The sequence below is a fragment of the Mus musculus genome, chromosome 3 (genome assembly GCF_000001635.26).
Source record: "Mus musculus strain C57BL/6J chromosome 3, GRCm38.p6 C57BL/6J".
Taxonomy (NCBI): Eukaryota; Metazoa; Chordata; class Mammalia; order Rodentia; family Muridae; genus Mus; species Mus musculus.
The window spans coordinates 117,805,348-117,830,169 of NC_000069.6; the positions used below are offsets into that span (position 1 = coordinate 117,805,348).

The following is a 24,822-nucleotide window of genomic DNA, read 5'->3' on the forward strand; positions in this document are numbered from 1 at the left end:
TACTATAAATTGGGTTTTATTATCTTTCTATTAGAAGCTGGGAGCCTGGGAATAAGAACTAACAAAGACTACAATGACCTAAGACATAACAGGGTTTCAAATCAATATCTGCCAGGTATGTGTTCTCTGTACGCCAAGAGCATGTGACCATGAACTGCCCTCGCATGTCTGTGATGATCAAAGATAAACTAATTCAGCTCTCAAAGATTATATCTATAATGATACCTGCATGCAGAATAAAGCAAAGCCAAGAGCTATGACCAAAAGAAAGAACACACTGCATCATGGAGGGAAGTCTTCAAATGAATTTACAGATACAGGACAGAAGGTTAACCATCAGGGCCTCGGACCTAGGGCAGGACCCAGGATGAGCACAGACACTGTTTCACTGGGCCACAGAAGGGAGAGATGGTGGCAGAGTTTGCAGTGGACAAGTAGAAAGGTACGAGATGCAGTAGGGGAGGTAGCATGGGCTGCATGTGGAATGGAAGCTGCAGGGGTAAACACTGGAGGCTTTGTCTAGAGCAGACAAGATTGTGTGTTGACTAGAATAGACTCGGTGGCCAAAAGAGACAGGAGGGAGGAGAGAAGACAGGAAAACAGTGGGTTGGAAGTAGGAACTCAGAAAATTATTCAGCAAAAGAACAAGGTAGGTGTGGCATGTGCTCTCGTTCACTCAGTCACCCACTCACCCGCTCTGTGGTTTTCAGTCAGCTATATGTAGTCTATCTGAGGCGTTAAAAGATGGGGAATAGCAGTAGTCCTCACAAACCCCTTGCTGACAGGAGGACTACAAAGCAACCGGTTAAAGACAATGTGAGGAACAGTTCATGTGAAGTGTACTGCAAGGCACAGGTTCCCAGACACTCCCTTACTCTGGAGCATCATAAGAACTGAGGGTGGCTCTTTATCGTTGGGACCTAGACTAGGAGCAGCAGAGTGGTGGATGAGCAGGTGGGTGGCTCTACAATCTTAAGGAAGATTGATGGGGAGGTTTGAGTGTAACAAAGAGTTCCTGAAAGCATTCAATCAACAGATCACAGGGAAAGTAGAGACTGACGGCCGGAAGGCAGAAGTGGGACCATCTAGGTATGGACACCCAGAGAAAAGTCAGAGTGGCTTAGAATTTGAAATGGAGGTGCAGGGAGTTGGGGGTAGGTGAGGGGGTGCGGGGTGGGGTAAGAACCAAGGCAAGGCAACAGTAGTGATGTGACCATTCTTGCAAACTGCCCCTCTTGCCCCAGTGTCACAGTGTTGGATAGCTATTAAAACCCATTCATTTACAAAAGGATGGTAAAGCTCAATGCTGCTAAGGCAAGAGAGCTCAAGATAGGAGACCTCAAGGCGACACTGATAGGTAGAAATCTCCAGCCCGACTCCGGGTACTAATTCTGTAGCTTTTGTCAAGCTGACAAGTGCCAGGTTGCGTGAACTGCCATCTTGATTGTATTTTAGCACAGCCAAATATGTCAGTAAATAACAGAGTTTAAGAAAGAGAGGAAACAACATAGGACCCACCCAGAGAAGGGCTTTGCATGGCAGAGCAGCAGTGATACCACTTCACTCTCAAGAGACTTCTCACCCTCTCAGAAAAGCTATCATTTGGAAGGGAACCATCCCCCAGAGATCCATGGGTTGAGGTTGCTGCCTGTTCTAGTGCTACTAGCAGGTGGCGGAACCTTGGGGTAGGGGGCTATTGAGAAATTAAGTCAATGGAGACATACCCTTGAGGCAGATGTTGGGACCTCTGTCCCTGCTTCTCCCCTTCCTTCTTGATTGCCATAAGGTGAATAGCCCTCCCCAGGACATGGTGTTCTGTCTCACCATAGTCCCAAAGCAAAAAGGCCACATGACTATAGCTAAAAGTTTCTGGAGGAGTGCTGGAAACTGGCCACTACCCATGGTTTTTCACTTTCTATTTTTACTCTTGAATGCTGTTTTAATTTCTTCTAGAATTAACAACAACATATACACAGTGCTAGTACATTTGTACATAATCAAAACACGGGTTCTATAAAATAAATGCTCATATCATTACAATTCACAAGTAGATAAAACTGCATCTATTTGTTGATTATAACCTCTGATATAATCATTTGTTTTGAGTTGTTACAATATCAGGGTTATATGAAAATTGTAAACATTTTACCTTTTCTAAGTAGTCTGAACAATATTCATGCTTAATGAAATAGAATCATTAAATCTGGTAAACTTAGAATCGAACCCATTTCAGAAATGTAAACAAGGTCAGAAAAACCTTCTACGCACAGTGACTAGGTTATAGGAAATATGATATGAGAGTAACTTTAATTTTGTCTATTCAAAGCCCCCAAAGAAGCCTTCCATGGTGGTATACACCTGCAATCTCAGCACTGTTAGGGCCAAGCAACACAAATGGCAGTGCTGCTAAGCATGTGTCTTAGATGAAGGCCTGGACTGATCTCAGACAGGATTCTTACAAGATAAACGAATAGTACTAGAAAGGCTGGTTTTGTTCCCCCAGGAAAGCTGCTACTTCCCTTACCTACCCCTTATCTAGAGTCAACGACCTGGGGAAGGGCATCCAGTTCCTGGTTAAGCCTAACAACCTGTGACAGATCAAGAGTCCTATGCTAACCCTCAGGCTGCCCTGCTCTCCCCCTACCGCCCATGCCACCTCTCCCATGACACTCACAAGGCTTTCCCCACTAGTTGTTGTCCTCTGTTCTCTGAGGCAGCCTGGCAATTTGCTCTCCCAATACACATTTCTTTCTACCTGTAGAGTCGTCTAGTTCATAGATCTTGCTGCGTCCTTCCCTTATAGGCACTTAAGAGACCTGACACCAGAGGACTGACACCAGTTCCAAGCTGCCCTGGATTACACATTGAGGTCCTGGCTACACAGTGAGAGACCTTCTTTCATACCAAAACTCCAAAGGAAAGTGTGTGTGTGTGTGTGTGTGTGTGTGTGTGTGTGTGTGTGATTAGAGAATTCAGAAGCAGCTCACTTCATCAACTTAAGGGATACAGATAAGGGGCTGGAGAGATGCTCGATCATTGAGAGCCATGTCTGCTCTTCCAGAGGACCTGGGTTTGATTGCTAGAACCCCAAATGGCAGCTCACAACCTTCTGTCATCCCAGTGCCAGGGAATCCCAGGCCCTAGGGAGGGCCCCTGGGAACTCCAGGAGCAGATACAGTTAGTACAGAGGTATACATTTGGGAAATCATCCTTACACATAAAATAAAATATTTAAAAAAGAAAAGCATATACTGAAAAAGATGTAATGGTCTCTGTTCACTTTGTTAATAAATACACTATACAATGATCAGGGCACATGGTAGATGTTATAAGAAATAAAACCAATACAATAACCACAAAGTTTCTCGAGGCACATAAGAGATACTATTAAAATAGGATTTCTCAATTGTGGAGTTCTTTGTACCGGGATAATAAAGAGGGAATAAACTGCATTTTTCACTCAAGAATTTTTTTTTCTGACAGGAGAATATGAACAAACTGTAGCAAACTTGGAACATACTTTCTGATAATTATTATTCTTGAAAAGCAAAACTAAAGTCTGGTGAGGCCTGAGAATTTACAACATCACAGAGAAAAAAACCAAATAAAATAATGGGGGCGGGGAATTAGACACCAAGATAAGTCAACCACTTTTATCACCCTATTGCCAATTAAGGTTTATTTGATGACTAAATTTAGTTATTTTTAAATGATGTAAGAGGAAGCCATTATGGAGAAAATAAAACAAGCTTGGGGTTTGTGTTCTATTCCATCATTTGTATGAGTCCCAGGAGGAGCTGGAAAGTCCCTTCACTAGCTTGTCGGAGTGGACATTATTGTTTATTTCCTTCAATCAGCCTAAGATTGTCTGGAGGATTATTCTACAATTCCAGTGACTAAGGAAGCACTGCTCCCCAGACCCCGGCACAGTATCGTCTTCTGCTCATTGTGGCATAAGATTTGTGCCACAAATACAGTGCAGTGGAGAGAAGAAAGTGGCTAAATCCTAGCGCATTAGTCACATTTACTAAAACACAACACCGGCCTCCCCTTTGCATGGCCTCATGGGAGCTTTTACACAACTGTGGTCTCTTAAGTTGTTTTAACAGTTATTAATGTTTTCAGCACTTTGTCTCCCAAGTCCTAAAGCACCCTGAGTCTTTTTTCCTTAAACCCCAAACCCTGATTTGAAGTGGAACTAACTCAGAAGTCTACAGAATCTGACTCCTTTTCACTAACGACTTTTATAACTTTTAATTCTGTTACATTTTTAAAAAGATTTACAAAACATATATCCATGCAAGTACAACTAATGGATATAGATCTTTTATCCACACTCTTTTAGAACATTTTTGCTGCTAAAATGCAGGCTCTTACTCTATTTAAAAACAAGAAATTAAATATTGGTTTTAGCAGGAAATGCTCCTTCCTATACAGATCTTTATTTTAAAATGCCTACTGTGAGTTAGGCATAGGTCCACCCACATCAAGGGATCAAGAACAAATGTAAGGAAAAAGGAGGGTCCTTGTCATTGGGAGCCAGCTTTCTAGGAGAGACTTAATATCCATATTATACCTTTACTTCCCAAAGATATTCAATATGGCTCCAAATTGCCATGTGATGAAATTAAGGCACATGAAAACACATAAGTAGTAAACAATCAAAGGTAATCAAACTCAGAGGTGATGACATCATTAGCATAATGCTTCTTCATGCTCAGGGTTCTCCCAAGGGTGAGGGAGAAAGGTGTCTGTGTGCTGGGCAGGTGAAGCACCTGCCTAGTTGATAATATCTCCACCCTCGAGGACATGCGATTGGCTACAGGACTGACATTCCTCATTTAGTGTCCACTTCCCTTGGCTGACTTGCTTAGCATGTTAACAAGTTAGTTTTGCTTCATTCTCCCAAGTTTTTGTCTAAAATTTAAAACTGCATAGTCACACAAGAGATACTAATGATTTAAACTACAAGGCTCTGAGGTTCTAGGAGTCCAGTCCTGACTAAAAACTTCACAGGGTAAATTTCCTAATCTATAATCTATAAAATAAGAAAGCAGTACTTACTCCACAGGATCTTATGGAATATGCTAGCAACATGCCTGGGACCCAAGCTTTTTTTTTTTTTCTTTCCCTTTTCTAACTTTTTAGTATGTGTGTATGTCTGTGTGTGTGTGTGTGTGTGTGTGTGTGTGTGTGTGTGTGTGTTTTAACTCATGCACCCCAATCTACTCATCTCCCCTAAACATGTCAACTGACATCAGTCCAGACCAAGGACATCCACCTGTCCTTTGGTGGTAACAGACTCCTGCTGCTGCAGGGCCATGCACAAACCCAGACATGGTCCCCAGTAACAGCACTGGCTAGGACCCCACCATGGTCTCAGGTAGCATCATAGGCTACCCACACCAAGCTGTTCCTTACTACACATGTTAGTGTTAGATACCCACAGAAGAGACTATGAAAGGGCATCCTCTGGGTACTGAGATAGGTACTTGTAGAGGCTGAACCACTCTCTACTCGGGTCTGCAGATTTCCAATGTATAACTTACAAAGCGGATAAAAGCTTCCACTTGCCCTTTCTGAAATGGAAACTTACAGGTTCTTTGGAAAGGCAGTTGGGTTGGATAGTGATTTGCTGGGACAAACACTTGAAGGGATATTTTCCTGAACTGGACACAGGTGAAAGGCTAAGGCAGACTCATGAAGAAATATTTTGCTGAAGCAGACACAGGAGAAAGGGCATCAGCTGAGACAGATGTACCAGCTGAGTCACGACCCGTGGATGGGGATGTTTGGAGGAATATAAAAAGGGATTCAACAGACAGTGTTGGCTGCCTAGGAGCTTGGCTTGCTGGTACAGCTAGCTGCGAATGCTTGTTCGTCTCGCATCTTTGCTGATCTTCCCTTCACTGAGAGAAGCACAGGTGAGAACTTCTCCTTGGGTTCCTGCTGGTTCCTCCTGCTGACTAGTGCTGAGGCCTGGCTGTCTCTTCTAGGTTGGGTCATAGATGCTGCTAACCTGACTCTGCTGAACAGGACTGCTGATATATCTGTGAGTGTTTGTGAGTAGATCAGATCGAGCAGCTGCTTTTGACCTGTGAAGAGAACTGCTGATTTCCAGACAGTACAGATGGGAACTGCTCCAAAGAACCTTGCTAAACAGGTCCACCCCCCAACACCCCTCCCCCCATATCCTTTCTTTTCCATTACCTTTAGTGGGTGGTGGACTAAAGGGGAGGTTAAAGCATTTAAGAACCATCATTAAAAATTAGGGTTTGAAAAAAAATTAAAGTTAGAATTTTCTTTCAGTTTTTTCCTTCTGTGGACACCTTGGATTGAGTGGAGACACTCATGTGAAACTCAAAAACCAAGTTCTCAAGGGCTGGCTGTGAAAACACAGGGCGAGGGTTCAGATCTCAGCATCCACATAAAAAGCAGAGATTGGCCAGACAAGCTCATATTGTAGGTGGTAGAGACTGAAGGCTGCCAGCCTCACTATAGGTTCCATGAGAGACCCTACAGAGACTAATAGAGCAGAACACCCGAAGGTCCTAGTCTCTGTATCCAGGCCTGTGTACATGTATACATACACCTAGCACAAATACTAATACATACTGAATTAGAAAAACAAATGTGTGAAGCTGGAGAGCTTTTAAGAAATGCAAAGCTTGCATTCAACACTGGTGTGCCTGAGGTTTACTGGGGGAAGGGGGTGCGTTCTGGATCCTTTACATGACAGAAATTAAACTGTTCTGACAACCTAAAAACTTTGAACTATATGTAACATTAAACCATGTGTCAGAAGAACATGTGTTTCCTGAGTTATAACTTTAATAAATAATTTATATACTTCAGCATTACAATTCTAGAGGAGTTAATTGCCTTGACTGACTCCAGTGCTATCAAAACATCTGTTATATAAATATGAGTAGATGGGCCAGTGAGACGGTGCCTCAGGAAAGCACGTGCTGCGGAGGCCAATGGGCTAAGCTCAGTCCTCATGACCCACATGGTGGGAATAAAGAATCTATTGACTTAGGTTGTCCTCTGAAGCACAGGTGGATCGCAAGTGTATAATAGCATGCTTGTGCTCTGGGGCAGGGGATGGGGGGTGCTTCCCTACAGTTTATGTCCACAGATTACCTTTCTTCAATACCTATGGTCTATCATTGTTTTTAAAAAAATATATTCTTTTGCCTGTTCTTGGGACCTTTTTCCTTCCAGAAGGCTGCCTTGCCTCAGCACAAGGGCTTTTGCCTTGTCATACTCTATCTTGTTTTGTCATGTTTGATTGTTGTCTTTTGGAAGCTTGCCCTTTTTTGAAGGGAAATTAAAGCCTTAAGGATCTTGGGGAGAGGGTGGTGGAGAGGAGCTGGGAGGGGTGGACGGTGGGGAAACTGGTCAAGCTGTAATGGACAAGAGAAGATTCTAGTCTCAATTAAAAAAGAAAAAGAAAAAATAATAATGTAGGGGAAATTATACCTGCTTCTCAGAGAGAGAAGCATTAGTATTGCCTATTAAATCATCAAACCTTTAACACATGATTCCTGATTTTATAATGTCCTATATTAAAAGTAAACATAACTTATCTTCATTACATCATTGACTCAGAGACACACTAACATGGTTGGGGAAAGCCTATGGCTACAATGCTACACAAGGGACCACAGGTAACTAAGGAATACTGAGGATGGGAGAGAGTCTTCTGGCTATCCAATAATAAAAGGGCCACCTTGAAACAAAGTAACATTATACAGACCAAGCATGTTGTACTTAGGAATATATGTATATACACATACATACATACAGACAGACAGACAGACACACACACATATACTCACATAGACTATGCTCTTTCTTTCACTCTCCCTCCCTTCATCCATTCTCTACCCACAGTTGTTATCTCAGGATATGAGCTCTCAGCTACTGCACCAATGCCATGTATGCCTGCCTGCCGCTCCACCACGATGGTCATGGCATCTTCTCATAGTAATAGGAAAGTAACCAAGATGTATAGGGATCAAACTTATGAAGGAAAACGGCTCGAAAGCATTTACTTTAGAACCAGGGGCAATACAAGAGTTTTCTGTTGCTAATAACCATTCCTTTCTTTGACGTGTCCTTTCCTTTCCTTATGTAAGCTCTGCCCAGGGGTGGCTGCCTTCCTTTTGAGCCACAACCTTCAGTCCGCTGTGGCCATCAAGTTAGGGGAGACCCATTGCTTAGTTTCCCTTTATTCCCAAGGGAATTGGAATAGAAACTGTAAGAGAAGATTATTTACAGTTTGGGGGAAAAATATGAGTAAAAGAACCCAGCTTCTCTCACCATCCCCGGTGACAGTCTTACAACTCACGGACAAGCTTGACATGAAAACTCAAAGCTATGTCAACGTCCTAGGAAGCTTGTCCATTACTGGGAAGGGAACAACAGTGGACCAGTTCGCTTCCCATCTCTGTGCTCAGCACACAGGTCTGATACATTCTGACCTCCACCATCTTCCCTTTGTTACATGGGAATTACAGGAAACTGTAGATTGAAGGATTAATCTTGAGAAGGGAAATGCCTGCCTTGCTTCCCTATTATGTCTCTAAGAATTTCTTAATACCCAAAATTACCATAAAAACTTAAAGTGTGAATGATCCTATCCATAAGAGCACATAACACCAAATTTTCAATAAAATAATATAATTTGAGAATTATTATTCTTAACTCAAAATATCTCTGTTTTCTTTTCTAAATGACTTCTGTATGATTTCCTTTTATGGAAAAGGAAAAGCCCAGACACTCAACTTATTCAAATGTTAAAACCCTCTCCTCACAATAAGACAAGCCGAGGAAATTATCATTTGGAAAAGTTCTTGAAAAATAACATACCTAAATAAAAAGATTTAGATTGCCACTCTATCAGAAGACAATAGATAACTCAAAAATTAAATTCTAATCTGACAGCTACCTCTCCTTAACAAGCACTAATTAAATTGCAGGAGAGAAGAGGGCTCTTAACAATAAAATTGTATTATTTTCTGATTCATACGAGAGGTAAGATGTGTCTGAAGAAATTAAATGCTTGATTATACAATTCTGTTCAAGCATACACGTGGTTGCTAAGCAGTACCTTTCTTAACATACTTTATAATTCACACTGTTCTCAAGAAGTAGAAACCTCTCTCCTTGAAATCTACTGCAGATTCATTATCTAAATGTAATATTTGCAATAGTGCACAATGGATTCTCTAAAAATGACAACTTGACTCTGGAAACACCCACAAATGCTGTTGCTGAATCACTATTGAAGCCAGCATCTCCATCAGCATTAGCATCCTTCAGATAGCAATTATGGCTTCTCGGGACACTGTAGGCACAGAAAGCCAATTACTTAAATAGCACCATTCTAAGAAATGATGAGGTCCCCCTTGAATCTTCAACACAGGCAAGTATGGCAAACATGCACAGAGACACCAAGAATTCTTCTCTTTCTAAGGTTTCCAGCAGTCCATTTATTTATAAAACCCTTTAAAAGAAGTCAACTTCTGCCCAGACTCCAGGTTCCCTAACCTCTGATGGGGCAGGTGTATGTATAGGAAAGTTTGCATGCTGCACGGAGGAATTTCCATTTTCATTTAGCTTAATCAGAACTCTTAGTATTATTAATTTACTGCTTATGAAAGAGGCTGAATACATGATTAGAGAAGTATAGATAAATAAACATAGGTTTAAAATGTACATGTATGGGATGGGATGGTCAAAGGTATTTAGGTGATACAGTGCATGGGACACGTCTGGATGCATTTTCCAAAGAGCCACACAGTGACTCCTTGGTCTCCACCATAGACAATCAGTAGAATCTTTAAGTTATTACATCACTGGAGATATGCCCAAATCTGAACCATAGGATGCTCATCTCTTCCTTGTTCTATTTCCATGGCCCATGAGGCAAGCAGCACACTTTGTCATGTTACCACCATAATGCAATGACTCACCAGAGGCCCTAAAATAAAATAATCAGGACTACTGACCTCTGATTGAAAGTTCTAAAGCCGCCAAATAAGCCTTTTTTCCTTAAATGCCATGCAACTTAGATATTTTGTCATAGTGATGGGAAGCTAGTGTAGCAAGCAAGAAAAAATCTGGTGATTGATTGTCATGATTGATTGCTTTGGTATTGCATATAAATTATACTTCAATTAAACAAATTCCCCTGATGTGTCTTTAGACATCCATCACCCCTATTTGAATCATTATCAGAGCTAACGTTTCATGAGAATGACTGCTATTTGAATAAATTCAGTTGTTAAAATTACTGCACACTCCAAAACAGGACTAGTCCATAGGCCCCCCTACAGGGAGCAATTCTCTGCTCTGAACCACACAGTGTGGTAGCAGTGACCACATGCAACTATGGCAATGTAGCTAGTGAAAGGGAGGAATCTGAGTTTTGTATTTCATTTTAGTTTACTCAACTTTTAGGTAAATGGCACCTGTGTCTTGTATGTCATACCGCACAGTATAGCTCTAGAAGGTCATAAGCACCCATATTCAATAGTTTATATGTCAGGTCACTCAGAAGGAAGAATTCCATCCCAAAAGCATCCTTAAAGAGCACTGCTTTTATTGGCTTCCTAAAAAGTCTCTGTTATTATTGGGTATCTCAATCACCTCACTCTGTATGATGGAAGACTATTCTGAAAGAGACAACCATCAAGATCAAAATTCTAATAAGAATATTTTCAGGTTTCAATAGTAGTTTATATTCAAATACCTGAATTACAAGGTAATTTGCAGAAATTGCAAGTGTGCTGTTTGTCACTGTTGCGGTATCCCGGAGAGCAAGGTCTTAAAGGAGTTGCATTTAAAGTAGGGAGCTGAGGAAAATGGCTTGGTCAGGAAAGTGTTTGCCAGACATGTTAAAAGCTAGGTAGGTGGTGCAATTAAGTGACATCATCACTTTGTTGCTAGAGCCCTGGCTCAAAAGCCCATCAGCCAATCAGGGAGTCTGGGAGTCCAGAGAGAGTCTCTCAAACAATCTAGGTAGATGGCTTCTGAGAAATGAAATCTGATGTTCATTTCTGGTCTCCACATAAACGCACATGCGCATTCTCTCTCTCTCTCTCTCTCTCTCTCACACACACACACACACACACACACACACACATACACACACAAAGTTGAATAAAAAAAACCCTCAGGTATATTTCATAGACAGCATTAAAAATTACTAGCGAAAATATTAGGCCATAGGCTGCTCTGGCAAATCTGGATGGTTATCCAAAAATAGATATAGGTAATTGATAGATGAATTGAGGAACAACTAGATATGTAGACAGACATTTCAATTAAAACCTAAAAATTGTAACCAGAAGTATTTCTAAGCACCTCAAATATTCAACCATAAAAAGTAACCTTAGCTATGGAAATCAGTGTGGCGGTCCCTCAGTAAGACGGCTATACAACAAGCTGAGAAAGTTTCATTTTTAAAATCTTTGTTATTGTTATTAATTATATTTTTTTACTTATTTACTTTACCTCCTGCTCACTGCCAACCTCCTAGCCAGCCCCTCCCACAATCCTTCCCCTCCCACCCCTCCCCACCCTGACACATCACGGAGGCTAGGTGCCATCCTCTCCCCCCCCCCCCCCGCCCCCGGCCTGACAAGTCAGTCCAACATATTGCACATACAGGCAATGAGAAAGTTTCATTTTGAAGATGTCCCCACATTATTTCTGAATGGCTAAAAGAAAAGGAGTGATTCGCTAGAGAAGCTTGGTAAACCCCCTCACCAGTGACTACAGAGGGCGGCATCATCATCATTCATAAGATACACACAGGACCATATACTGCCCAACAGGAGCTGATGAGATGATCACAGAGATTTCATTCAATGAAATCTCACATACTAATAATTATAATTTAATCAAGATGAAATATCCAATAAGTAAATATTTAGACTTCCACAAAACAGCTGCCCTGTGGTCTTTGATGGCCTGATGATCATGAAAGTTAAGGAAAGAAGAGATTATTTCAGGACGGGGAGAGGAGAGGGGAGAAGGAGAAGGAGGGGGGAGGGGAGAAGGAGGGAAGAGGAGGAGGAGGAGGAGGAAGAGGAGGTAGCAGCCTCTAGGTGCTGTTTCTAGCAGTAGTGAACTATGGGAAACTGCATGGCATCTGAACATTAGATGGTCAGAATGGATCAATGGGAACCCAATGATATTTCCAAGAATCTCATGGCTATGGGGGAGAATGGCCATGTTCATAAGGCACAACTATCCTGGGGTCATGTCTATAATAAGGTTTGCACCTTTCTCTTCAATTATTCAAGGAGAAAACCAAAGAGCTGTACTTAGAAATGTTTGGAAGTCTGTCTGTTGGAGATACAAAAGGCTTCTAGTTTCCTGTCTTAACACAATGCCAAGGTAATGAATGCGTCAAATGGAGGGCTAACTCCAAGGCCTGCAGAGTAGATTACTTCCTCCTCTTCTTTCTGGCACAGCCAGCAGCCCTCTGTCTTAACCTCTAGCTTCAAGTGCTTCAGCCAAGCTCCTGATACCTGCTGAGCCTATTCCCTTCAGGGAGTCATGGATCCCACCTTTTTTAAAAAAAATACTGAATGCTGTGCTCCAGATTTTGAACCAAATATCTCCTACCATTGCTTATCTCCTCCTTCTTTTTTTAATTTAATCTTTTATTTATTTTTTTTTCTAGGAACACACACTCTTATCAATATAGATAGAGTTTCTTATCACATCACCTTGCTTTATTGTTTTCAAAGCACAAATATCTGTCTAAGATTACAACAGCCATTCAGTATCTTGTTCTACTTGTTCTCAAGGCCTTTCTGGTAGATTATATGTTCCTTAGGACAGAAATGTTCTCAGTCTTATTTGTCGTGGATTGTATTCCATATATGCCTGGATATTAAAAAAAAAAGCTATTAAGTATTGCTGCACCCTATTTGGTTTTAATTATATGTACATGTAACTGTATCTATCGATTGAGTTTCTAGACCTCAGTTTTCTCTATATAAAAATGGAATTTGAGGCTAGAGAGACAGCTGAGCAGTTAATAGCACTTGCTACTCCTGTATAGGACTAGAATTTGGTACCCAACCTCTTCAGGAAGGTCAAAAACCTCTACAGCTGCAGATCTAGGGCATTCAACTTCCTTTTCTGGTTTCTGAGGACACCCACATTCATATGCACAGACCCCACACATGGACAACTCCATATATGTGTAATTAAAAAAACAGAATAATTCTTAAAACAGGGGTTTGTGACTATAGCTACTGTATACCTCATAGGAATATTCAGTGGATGATGAAAGCAAAGGACTAATAATACAGTGCTTGGCATGCAATATGCAACCAACAAATATTGAACATGGTTACAAAAGGAAAGTCCCAGTTTGGGCCTACAACATACTCTGTATTCTTTTTTAAGAATATGTATGTGCACCATGTGACTATCTTGTTCCCAAGGAGGCCAGAGGAGAATTTCAGATTCCCTAGAACTTACATTACGGACAGCTGTGAGATGCCAAGTGAAATGTGGGGAACTGAACCCATTTATACACTATATAAATGTATGCAGGATAATGCGTGCTCTTAACCACTGAGCCATCCCGTTAGCCTTCTGTGTGTAGTTTCACACTTGGATGGTGAGGTGTCTGCAAATTTCTACCCAGTTGCTTTTCCAGCTAACTAATGATCTAGTAGAAATAAAGGCTTACTACCCAAAGCCTACAAATTCATAATAAATCAAGATGCATTTACTATAAGAATAACTTAAATATGCTAGCAAACTAACAAATGCTATTAGCAATTTTCTTCCATTGAGATAAGATCTCACCACATGAAGCACAAATCAAACCTTGAACTTCTGTGTTTCCTGAGCTACTGTCACCAGTGCTAAGTCTGTGAGTGTATACTACTACTCTGCTCAACTTGGTATTATTCTTTAACAGTTTTCAGAAGTAATAAATAATAAAGTTGTTCCCAGTTCAAAAGATATATGTGAGGATATTATTACGCATTATCTAATATTTTTACATGTTTGTACTTACTATAACCTAGCAAATGTTCATTACCCAAAGTTGTAGGTTTCAAAAATGATTTCTTTAAAAGTAAACTTTCTTTAAAAGAAGCATTATTTCTGGGTGTTCACGGATAAAGAATGGCTAATGTCTAATTAAGGTTACAAGTTGAGGGCGAGTGAATCAAAGCCCTCTGCAGGCTACTGGCTCCCTGTGTGTTATTGCTGGAAGCATAATCAAATATTTATTGAGTGTCCAAGCAGAGCTGGAAGTGAAAGAGATATGTAAGACAGACCCTCAGGGCACATTCTTTATTAACAAAATGTTTAAATAAAAAAAATGGAATCTCTGTTGAATGTCTGGATAGGACAGCTGTTTAAACTCCTATCCTCATGGCAGGAGGACCCCCACAAAGAAAATCACAAATCCAAATACCAGACAGAGAAGGGTGTTTTAAATACTGAAAAAAAAAAAAGGCTAGAATTTCCAACTTCTCTTTTTACTTACCCATCTGTTACTTTTCTTGGTACAGTGAAGACAGGAAAGGAAAAAAAGCCTGGAGAAAGGCAGAACTTAAGCACATCCCTAAGAAAATGAGCTATAATGATGACAAGAAGAAGACAAAGAAGAAAAGGAGGAAAAGGAGGAGGAGGAGGAGAAGGAGGAGGAGGAGGAGGAGGAGCAGGAGGAGGAGGAGGAGCAGGAGCAGGAGGAGGAGGAGGAGGAGGAGGAGAAGGAGGAGGAGGAGGAGGAGGAGGAGGAGGAGGAAGAAGAAGAAGAAGAAGAAGAAGAAGAAGAAGAAGAAGAAGAAGAAGAAGAAGAAGAAGAAGAAGAAGAAGAAGAAGAAGAAGAAGAATCACCACCACCACCAACCATTTCAGTACATGCTGGTCTTCTCCATTTTCCTGCCCTCTCCCACCACAAACACACAGAGGCCCTTGGGACACTACTAGGTCCTCCACCACCACTACTGCCAGAGTAGAAACAGTTACTTCCATACATAATTTCATCAGCAACATCTTAGGACTACTTTTTTTTCCCCCTAAAGTATCTGCTGTTTTCTGGGTCAAAATGATAAGAGTCATTTAGGGCTTATGTTTATATTTGCAGATGACATGCTGATTTCTGCTCATTCAAAAAAAATAACTTTAAAAAAACTGGTCTAGAATATACTATATAAATCTGGCTGGTCTTGTGGAAGAGGTTGGAGTTTTACCTCTAGTTCCTGTTAATATGTGTCTCACATGTTCCATGTCTCTCTCATGCTCCATGTTGGATTTAGCATCATTTCCCACATTAGGCTTCACTGATTTAAAAACAAAAACAGTAAGTGGAGAGAGACAAAAGGAATGGGGCTGAAGGGATAGCTCACCCTTAAGGGCACATGTTGCTCTTACAGGGGTCGCAAGTGCCGTTCCCAGTACCCACATGAGGTGGCTCACAACCATGTGTAACTCCAGCCCCAGGGGACCTAATGCTCTCTTCTGACCTGTGCAGACACCTAACCACACATAATGCAAAAAAGAAAAAAAAAAAACCTTTTTAAAACAACAATAGTGGAGAAGGCGTTAAGCATGGAACTAAGACAAGATAAAGCCAGCTGTGTGGCCATCTCTTCTGCAAAGGAAACACGTGCCAGACAGCAGCACATCAGGATGGATGGATCAACACCTGACAAAGTATGACAAGTAGGCTGAGAGGAGAGCTCAGATCAGGTGGCCAAGCCAAGACACGAGAAACCTGAAGACACTTCTCAAAACCCAGGAAGCTCAACTGCTGCTGCCAAGAGGAAATGGAAGCTTTCTCCTGGGTCCTCAGAAAGGAAAAAAACGATAAAGTGCTCAGCTCAAGTGGAATCGTGGCACACCTTCAAATGGCCTTCATTGTACATTAATGAATGACACGGGACCAAGTGCGGCTTAGCCAAGGGAATTTCCATGCTCCTCAAACACAATTTTTAAATTGTCTGTATAAATCCAAATGCATTAAAATATTCATTAGTATATGATTCCACTGGATAGAGTACCTAATAATACCTTTTAGTACTTTGAATTCTGCCTCCCTTCCTTAAAAACAAATCAATTAAAAAATTGATGCTGGATAAGTTTTGTACCATGGAGCTAACCCCCAAGCCTCTTTCTTCTTCTGTTTTGGGGATGGAGTGATGTGAAAGTTTAAAAAGCAAACATACAACTCCCACGGTCTCCACATTTTGCGACTGAAGAATGAAAATGCATATTGTACCCTCCAAAGAAGGGCTAATACATTTTAAATTTTGCTAGCCAACTTTGGCTCAGTACTGGCTAAGGGTTTTAATATACTTCTCCCTTGCTTCTCTGGTAGCTGAGGGAAATGCAACAGAGTGTAAGGAACTTGCCCTAAACTATAAAATTGGTCCATGACCTCTGCCAGGAAATGCTGTGCTCTCAACCAGCAAAGGCAATCCTCGGGCTGGAATCAAGGACTTATCTTAAAATACTTTACAGGACTGCTGTATTAGAAGTGCTAGAGCCACAACAAGAAATCATTAAGAAAAAAAAAAAATGTCCATGTAAGAATTTTATGCTCAACAGCCTCCTGTGTGTGGATTAGTTTCACTATCTTTTTATCAAATATTCATTAGTATTTTCTCTAAAACTGTCTTTGATGAGTTTCTATAAATAGCCCCCCCACACACACACACATTTAAGAAAATCCAATGAATCCATGAATGCGAAGTCTAGCGAAAGATCATTGAAAGGAAGAGGAATCCAAGCATCCCCTGGTCCGTCCTTCCGGGAGAAGGCTGATGAGGACCTTTTTGTTACAGCATCACTCTCATCCTTTCCACATTCCCACCTAGCTATGCATGTGTGGATTCAAGCTGCTGCCACCCTAGTCGGTTTTAGTTTTGAGTCAGCATTCATACGATTCTGTCCATGCTTTCTGAGAAGACTGCTTTGTTTGTGGAATGTATGGTGGCTGAAGTAAGTCAATTTTGGAAGCCATATCCCCACTCTGCGGTTGAGAATAAAATTTCTTTTTATAATACTGACTTTTTATAATACCGAATCCTGAAAGAAAGTGTGTGGTATGCCACTTAGGACAAATTGATAAATATAGAAGGAAGAAACTTCCTTCCCATCCAGCTGACATTCATGTGCTTTGTGACCATGTGAGCATGTGTGTACACATTGCCTGTGGATCTTTCAGAACACACACCAGTATGAAAAAAGTTAAAAAAAGAAATTACACTGGGGATATGGCTCAGTGTATAAAGTACTTGGAACCTAAGTGTGAAGACCAGAGGTCAGATTCCATCTTCCACAAGAATGGTGGGAGATCGGATCTATAAGTCCAGCACTCGGGAGACAGATATGGGTGATTCCAAGGCAAGCTAGTTAGTTTGATTGGTAAGTTCTAGGATCACTAAGAGACCCTGACTTAATATATACGATAAAGAGCAGTCAATGAAGACAATGGTCATCATCCTCCTGCCTCCACTCATACATGTACACCTACACACGGGAACCTCCATGCATGCGAGCATTCTATACTGAAACACACACATATAGAACAACGGTCAGGGAAGAGAAGTGAGCCAGCAAATATCCAAGAAGGTGCAGCCTTTCTTGCTCCTGTCCTGAATAATAGCTTACTAGATCAATATTCATATCTCCTTGGCTTTCTAGAATCAGAGAGCGGGCAATCTTCCTTTGTGCAGATTTAGCACACCACTAAGAACATTTGGAAATTAATAACCACCATTTGAGGATGAGAGTAAAACATTGTTTCAAAAATAGCAAGTCACACAGAGCAAGGAGCAGTCTGAATTAATTCCGTATCTGCTTGGAGCTACTGAAAATGGCTATATGCAAATTCGTATTATAATGATCTTATGAAAATGTAATTTTTTTTTTGCTCACATAAATATAGTGCTAAACAGCTATGGCATTATATCTAGATCCAAATTTCAGTCTATGCACATATTGCTAAATGTCAAATGTATTCATATTCATTTATATCCGAATGCTGCATTGAGTGGAAAACTATAAATCATTCATTCCAAAATAAAAATAAAAATAAAAAGGATATGCAGCCGTATTTAGCACCACAGATGAACTTTATTTATTTTACAGTTAGGTGTGGAAGTGAATAAGCATTTTCAAACAGAAGCTCCAACTGAAAACTGAACCAAGCTGCAAACTACACTAGCTCCCACACAGCTTCATCTCTCCTCCTAATATCAGTTGTTCTCTTCCTCTCACTCTTATTCCTCAATGTGAAGTCTCGCTTCCAGTAACGTTCTGTTCTTCTCCATCAGAGCACAGAACACTACTCAGAGCATCATGGAATGACCTGTCTATATCCATGCAAATTATTCTCTATCAAATTGTTTGTTCCACCTATAGGACTGCAGATCCCTTTAGCTCCTTGGATACTTTCTCTAGCTCCTCCATTGGGGGCCCTGTGATCCATCCAATAGCTGACTGTGAGCATAGTCTCACAAGAGACAGCTCTATCTGGGTCCTTTCAGCAAAATCTTGCTAGTGTATGCAATGGTGTCAGCGTTTGGAAGCTGATTATGGGATGGATCCCCGGATATGGCAGTCTCTAGATCGTCCATCCTTTCGTCACAGCTACAAACTTTGTCTCTGTAACTCCTTCCATGGGTGTTTTGTTCCCAATTCTAAGAAGGGGCAAAGTATGAATTATCCAGTACCCTCCTGGAGCTCGTGTCTCTAGCTGCATATGAATCAGAAAATGGCCTAGTCGGCCATCAGTGGAAAGGGAGGCCCATTAGTCGTGCTAACTTTATATGCCTCAGTACAGGGGAATGCCAGGGCCAAGAAGTGGGAGTGGGTGGGTGGGGGAGTGGGTGGGGGAGCGTGTGGGGGGCTTTTGGGATAGCATTGGAAATGTAAATGAAATAAATACCTAATTAAAAAAAGAATAGCTAAAACAAATGGAGATATCAAATAAAAGAAGTAGTGAATACAAAAAAAAATTGTTTGACTATCTCAACCAAAAACTGGTTAAAATGTTGAATAGTACTAATTTGCTTTGTGTATTTCATTCATCCACTGAATTGCCTACCAGAAGTCAAGCTATATCAATTTCCTCTCTTCCTTCTCACTTCCTATTCATTATTTGGCTTTTCCATTCACATTGACCTTTTGAAGTTCGAGTATGTCAAAGGCAAGGCCAGGATTTTTCCTTCACTAGTTTCCCTCCCCTTAGTGACCACAGCTCATCCCATGACTTTGAATGCCATCTCCTTGCTAATCATTTACCCCAGCTCTCTAACCTATGGAACTTCTGTTGGTATAATTCTCCACTAGAGGTATCCACCTTCATGCCTGATAGACACATTAATTTTATACGTACAATTCTGGTTTCTTCATACTCCCTGTTAAATCCCCTCTTCCCAGGGCCTTTTCTTTCCCAATTAATGTTAATTATTTCCTTCCACTTATTCAGCCCCCAAATTTCAGAATATTTCTTACCTTTCCTCATTTCACTGTATATCACCCATCAACTAACAAAGAGCTCTTGCTACCAAACACAGTCCAAATATGACCAACTGTATTTCTCCTTCCCATCAGCAGAAATGATAATTTTTTAAGTAAGTATTTTTGTGTTTTGTTCTTTCCTTACCCTCTAACATGTAAGATAGATGAGGACATATCATTTTTGACCTCCCTTCTTGTCTCTCCTGCCTGGAACAGACACTCTCACAACAGGTACTGAATAAAAAGTTGGTCAGAATTTTGTTGAATGTATCTCTTCTGAAATGGTCACCTTACTGTGATTTGAAGTGTTGTTCAAATTGACTTATATTTTATTTCTCAGTGTTGATGCCCACCACTTGCCTCTCGCCAGCTAGAAATGTGAAAGGGAATAGTGTGTCTTCTCATCCATGAGGGAAGAAGGAATCTTCTCCATCCATCTCTCTCCAGTAAACCCTTCTCCTCAACCCACAGCTGCCACTATGGAGTTTCCTTTCTCTGAGGACTCTACATATCCACCTAGCTCCCCAATTTGGTATGCTTTCTGAACTTATGCCACCTTTACTAATACCCATTTTGTAAAAATGTATTCTCTCAGAATTGTCCCCGTCTAAAGGAAAGGCAGGGACAAAAAAATGGAGCAGAAACTGAAGGAAAGGCCATCCAGAGACCACCTCTTCTTGGGATTCCACCACACCTGACATCAAGAAGTGCTTGCTGACAGGAACCTAGTATATATGTCCCCTGGGAGGCTCTGCCAGCAGCTGACTAATACAGATGTAGATGCTTACAGCCAACCATCAGACTGAGCCCTGGGTCCCCAGTGGAAGAGTTAAGGGAAGCAATGAAGAAACTGAAGGGGGTTGCAACCCCATAGGAAGAACAACAATATCAACCAACCAAATCCCTCCAAGCTCTCAGGGACTAAACCACTAACCAAAAGGTACACATGGAAGGACCCATGGCTCCAGCTACATATGTAGAGAGGATGGCCTTATCTGATATCAGTGGCAGGGGAGGCCCATGGTCCTGTGAAAGTTTGATGCTCCAGCAAAGGGGGATGCTAGAGCAGTGAGGGGGGAGTGGGTGAGTGGGAGGAGGAGCACCCTTAAAGAGGCAAAGGGAAGGGGGATGGGATGGGGGATTTGTGGAGGAGAAATGGGGAAGGGGGTATCATTAAAATGTAAATAAATAAAATGAATAATATAAAAAGTTATATGATCTGGTTTTCAAAAGAAAAAAAAAGCATTCTCCTTGCACAACAATGAATAACGTATTTGTCATTATTCAGGACCTAACATAAATATCTCTTCTCTACATGGCATCAAAATAACATCAGGCAAAAAATACTGTGTGTGTGCTACAATATAAGCAATTTACTAGCATCGTATCATCAGTCTTTAGCAAGCCTATTACAAAGCTGCTAATAATTTCTGCAAATATACCCAGTGTAAAAGGAGGCTATAAGAAGCTGTAAATGTGTCCTATGACGTAGTTAATAAGTAGGTGAGCTAGCATCTGTATGTAAGGCTATCTAACTCCAAAGCATAAACAACAAAACTTTCAGTAAACAGCTGACCTGAATTTGAAAAGAGTATTCTTCCTCTAGGAAGCAGAGACCATTTTGAAACCATTCATTGGCTTCCTCGAGAGAACTACAGACCACAAACTCAAAATTGCAGCTGCTTTACAATAACTTGGGTGGTAAGTGCAAAAGCACACTCTCATTATTAGTTAGCCTACAGATATGGTTACAAGTGATGTAAAATGACTAGAGCCTGGTATTGTGTATCATGCAAGCCCACTAAAGGTCGCCTGATCCAATCCGTGTTACTCTGTGGTTGTCTTTCTATGGAGTCACTACTATCCCCCTAATTTTTGACTACTTGGTAGGAGCATCATTTTACTCTGCTTATCATAAGAAATTGCCCACTGTTGCTTATTGGGTGTGCATGTGATATCCTATCCCAATGTGGGTTTGATAAGACTGCCAAAGGCAGCCTCAGGAGGTCTCCATAGAAATGGCCCCAATGCTATCTACAAAGTGGCCCTGTCTCAGTTGCCATGGTAAACAACAAGGCAGATTGCTATATTCAGTTCTCTGCCAGGGTCGCCATGGTGACTGCAAAGCCCTGCTCCTTAGAAGGACCTCACAAGGGCAGGTTTCCATGGTGACACCCATCTTGCATATTTCCAAGCAACATCTTTTTTGGTTGTTCAGCGACCAATCACGACAGACCCATTTTGTGGGTGATTCTGCAAGGTTACTAACAATGCATCATGGCACAGAGGGATTTTAGTTTGTATAAAACACATGATGGTGGTGGGCATATCTATGTGATGACTGAAAGAACATGTAAACCCATTCTTTGAAAATGGAGAATTTTACAAATCATGATGCTAATCTGTGAATTATAAGACAGGTCTGTTTTGATGAGTAAAAGCAATAAAAAAATAAAAGTTTAAAACATGTCATGATAATACATTAATTTAAAAAGAACACTTGCAATGCTTCCATTAACTATGACTGCTTCAAACATTAATTTCAAATGTTACATGATATAATGGAATAATTAAATTTTAAAATTTCAACAATCTCATAACAATCTTTTGATATAACAGACATGATTTTGATATAACAGACATCAAACTTGCAGACACACACACAAACGCACACACATGTGCATATGCGCACACACACTCTCAGATGCTCACAAATCAATCAAATTATTTAAAATTTTAAAATAAAAACATAATATAGGAGGGTGGGCTATTCTGAACAAATGCTGCTTCCATATACCATGTTATTATTCCCTGGAAATGTTAAAGTCTCTAGTATTTACTCAGGAAGAAAATGTTGTTAAGCCACTAGTCTTAATAATTGCTAAAATTTTTAAACATTTTAAATGGAAAATGAATTCTAACGTTCAAATGATGTACTTAAAATTTCTGTATAAGTGTCCGCTCTTTCTTTCCTTCGAGCAGACTCTAAAATGAACAGCACATACAAGCCCAAATACAAAATGCTGGGTTTTTTTTTCCATTTCTCTTCATTGTTATAGAAAGAAAAATACAACTCTTCCTTTGATCACTAAGCTCGGCCACATATATTTCCCATCATCCTCCTTTATGAATGCCTTTCTCCAGCTCTGCCCACCACAGCCCACCTCTCCCCACACACATTCCACTCAGACAACGGAATTTCAGTTCGGAAAATGTATAGAATAAGACATATGAGTCAAGTTCCCGGTCAGATTGGAATGAAGTGTCTGTTCTACACAGAGCTGAGTTTGTAGACACCTCTTGATTTTAGCCTTCAGCAAGTTCTCCTGGATCAGAGTGGTCATCATGATTTTTATTGTTTCATTAAGTATCTACTGAGTGACTAGCATAGTCCACACAGTATAGGCTGGAACACTCAGTGAACAATTCACCAGTTCCTGCCCCTTAAACCTTGTATGGACAGGGAGATTTGGAGAGGAGCCAAAGCTGGGCTAGGGGTTGAAGAGGATGTAGGAGATTTTGAAGGAATTAAGAAATAAAATTTTAGATTATAAAGTTCTTAATGCAAGGAGAAGGAATCAAAAACCACTACCTGGTCAAGTTGAGGAGGCTGCAATACTACAGTTTTACAGGGGGCGTCAAGGAGTCCCCTGCCACCAACTTGATCAAGTTTACTCAATAGCTAATCAACGATAATTTGATTATCTCTTTAAACTAAGAAAGTATTCTTCCTTGAGTAAAGGATACAGATGAGTCAATTGCTCTTCCTATATTTTCACTGTGAAGCAATGTGGGCTGTGACAGACAACAGCATCCCCACTAGCCCAACTGTGTTTTAACAGCAATTAGGCTTAGGCAACCTCTCCCCTCCAGGTCTTCTTCACTTGTAAATGTTAAATAGAAATTCTACTCTGGTCAGGCTGTGCTGGAATATTCAAACAAAACAAACTATAAATACTACATTGTTGTGAACCCAATGATGTAATGTCTGAAATTCAATTAAGTTTGAGTACTCCAGCAAAAGCTGGGCGGTGGCGGCGCACACCTTTAATCCCAGCACTTGGGAAGTAGAGGCAGAGGCAGGCGGATTTCTGAGTTCGAGGCCAGGCTGGTCTACAAAGTGAGTTCCAGGACAGCCAGGGCTATACAGAGAAACCCTGTCTCGAAAAAAAAACCAAAAACCAAAAACCAAAAACCAAAAACCAAAAAAAAAAGGGAGGTGCTACATAAAAGAAAAAAAAAATCAATCAAAACTGACAATTGATGATATTTTCCCATAGTGGCAAAACATAGGAATTCATTAAAATATCCAACTTCATGACTGAAATCTCTCATACATTTAAGGAAAGGATTAAACTTTAAAAAGGAGTTTATCTGCCAAGACATGTGCAGAGTGTGAAGTTTTTAGCTGAGTATTGACCTGATGGGATGTTAAGTACTTTCTACAAACACTTTAAACACTTTGTTCTTTTGAGAAACCGTCAGATTCATGTTTCCTTACAGCTCAAGTAAATGCAAGGCAGAAAACGAAGAATGCGAAGCTTAAAGAGTTAAAGAATAGCATTCTGTGGGTTTTTAGAAGAGCTTGGAGTATTATCACTTATTGAATAGTTAGAAGTGCCCATACAGCTAAGCTCTAAATAGTTAATACATTTTTTTTTTCCCAGACAGTGGCTTCTAAAAGACTCTGTTAACAAACACAAGGACATACCAGGTCAATGTCAGCTTTTTTGTAGGTCAAGGCTTCAACTTTGGAATCCAGTTCAGTTTGTATTTGATCTCTTCTTTTCATAACACCCTTCATATCAAAACAAAAGGAGAAATCAAGTTGGGGTTTGCTGTAATTATCATTGCCCATAACACCTGTTTATATTTTAGAATATAAATAATCATCAGGAATATATTTCTGATGTAATCAGTCATTTGGAATTATAAATATTTGTATAGAGTAGGTTTCTTTACTCTTTAAAATCTCTACCGTAATCAAGCATTTAAAATCATGTTTATAAATCTTGTATTAGGCTTCCCTGGGCACATTTTATCAGTTCAAGCATTACATGCATGCTTAATATTTGATGGCAAAGTCTTCAAAGAGAGCATAGAGCAGAACAAATAAGCAATAAAGTCATTGAGAGCAATAGAAACATATGTCCCATCATCCACTGGTGCACCTGAGAGGTCACCTGAGTCACTAACCTGAAAATATCTATAATTAGTGGAGCATCTTCTTTGACTCAAAAAGGACAGTTAATCAAACCAGTAATTACAACACAAAGTCAGAGAGCTGGGACATAAGTTTATACC

General features: G+C 40.5%; 1 protein-coding gene across 2 annotated transcripts in view; it reads right to left on the reverse strand.

Annotated features, from left to right (window-relative positions):
• The window catches only part of Snx7 (sorting nexin 7), an 87,440-nt gene that overhangs the window by 23,851 nt on the left and 38,767 nt on the right, over positions 1-24,822 (reverse strand). For both annotated transcript variants that reach the window (NM_001190156.1, NM_029655.3), the window contains exon 7: positions 24,230-24,316. In NM_001190156.1, coding sequence (NP_001177085.1) covers positions 24,230-24,316 — 87 coding nt within the window. The remainder of the gene's footprint in view (positions 1-24,229; positions 24,317-24,822) is intronic.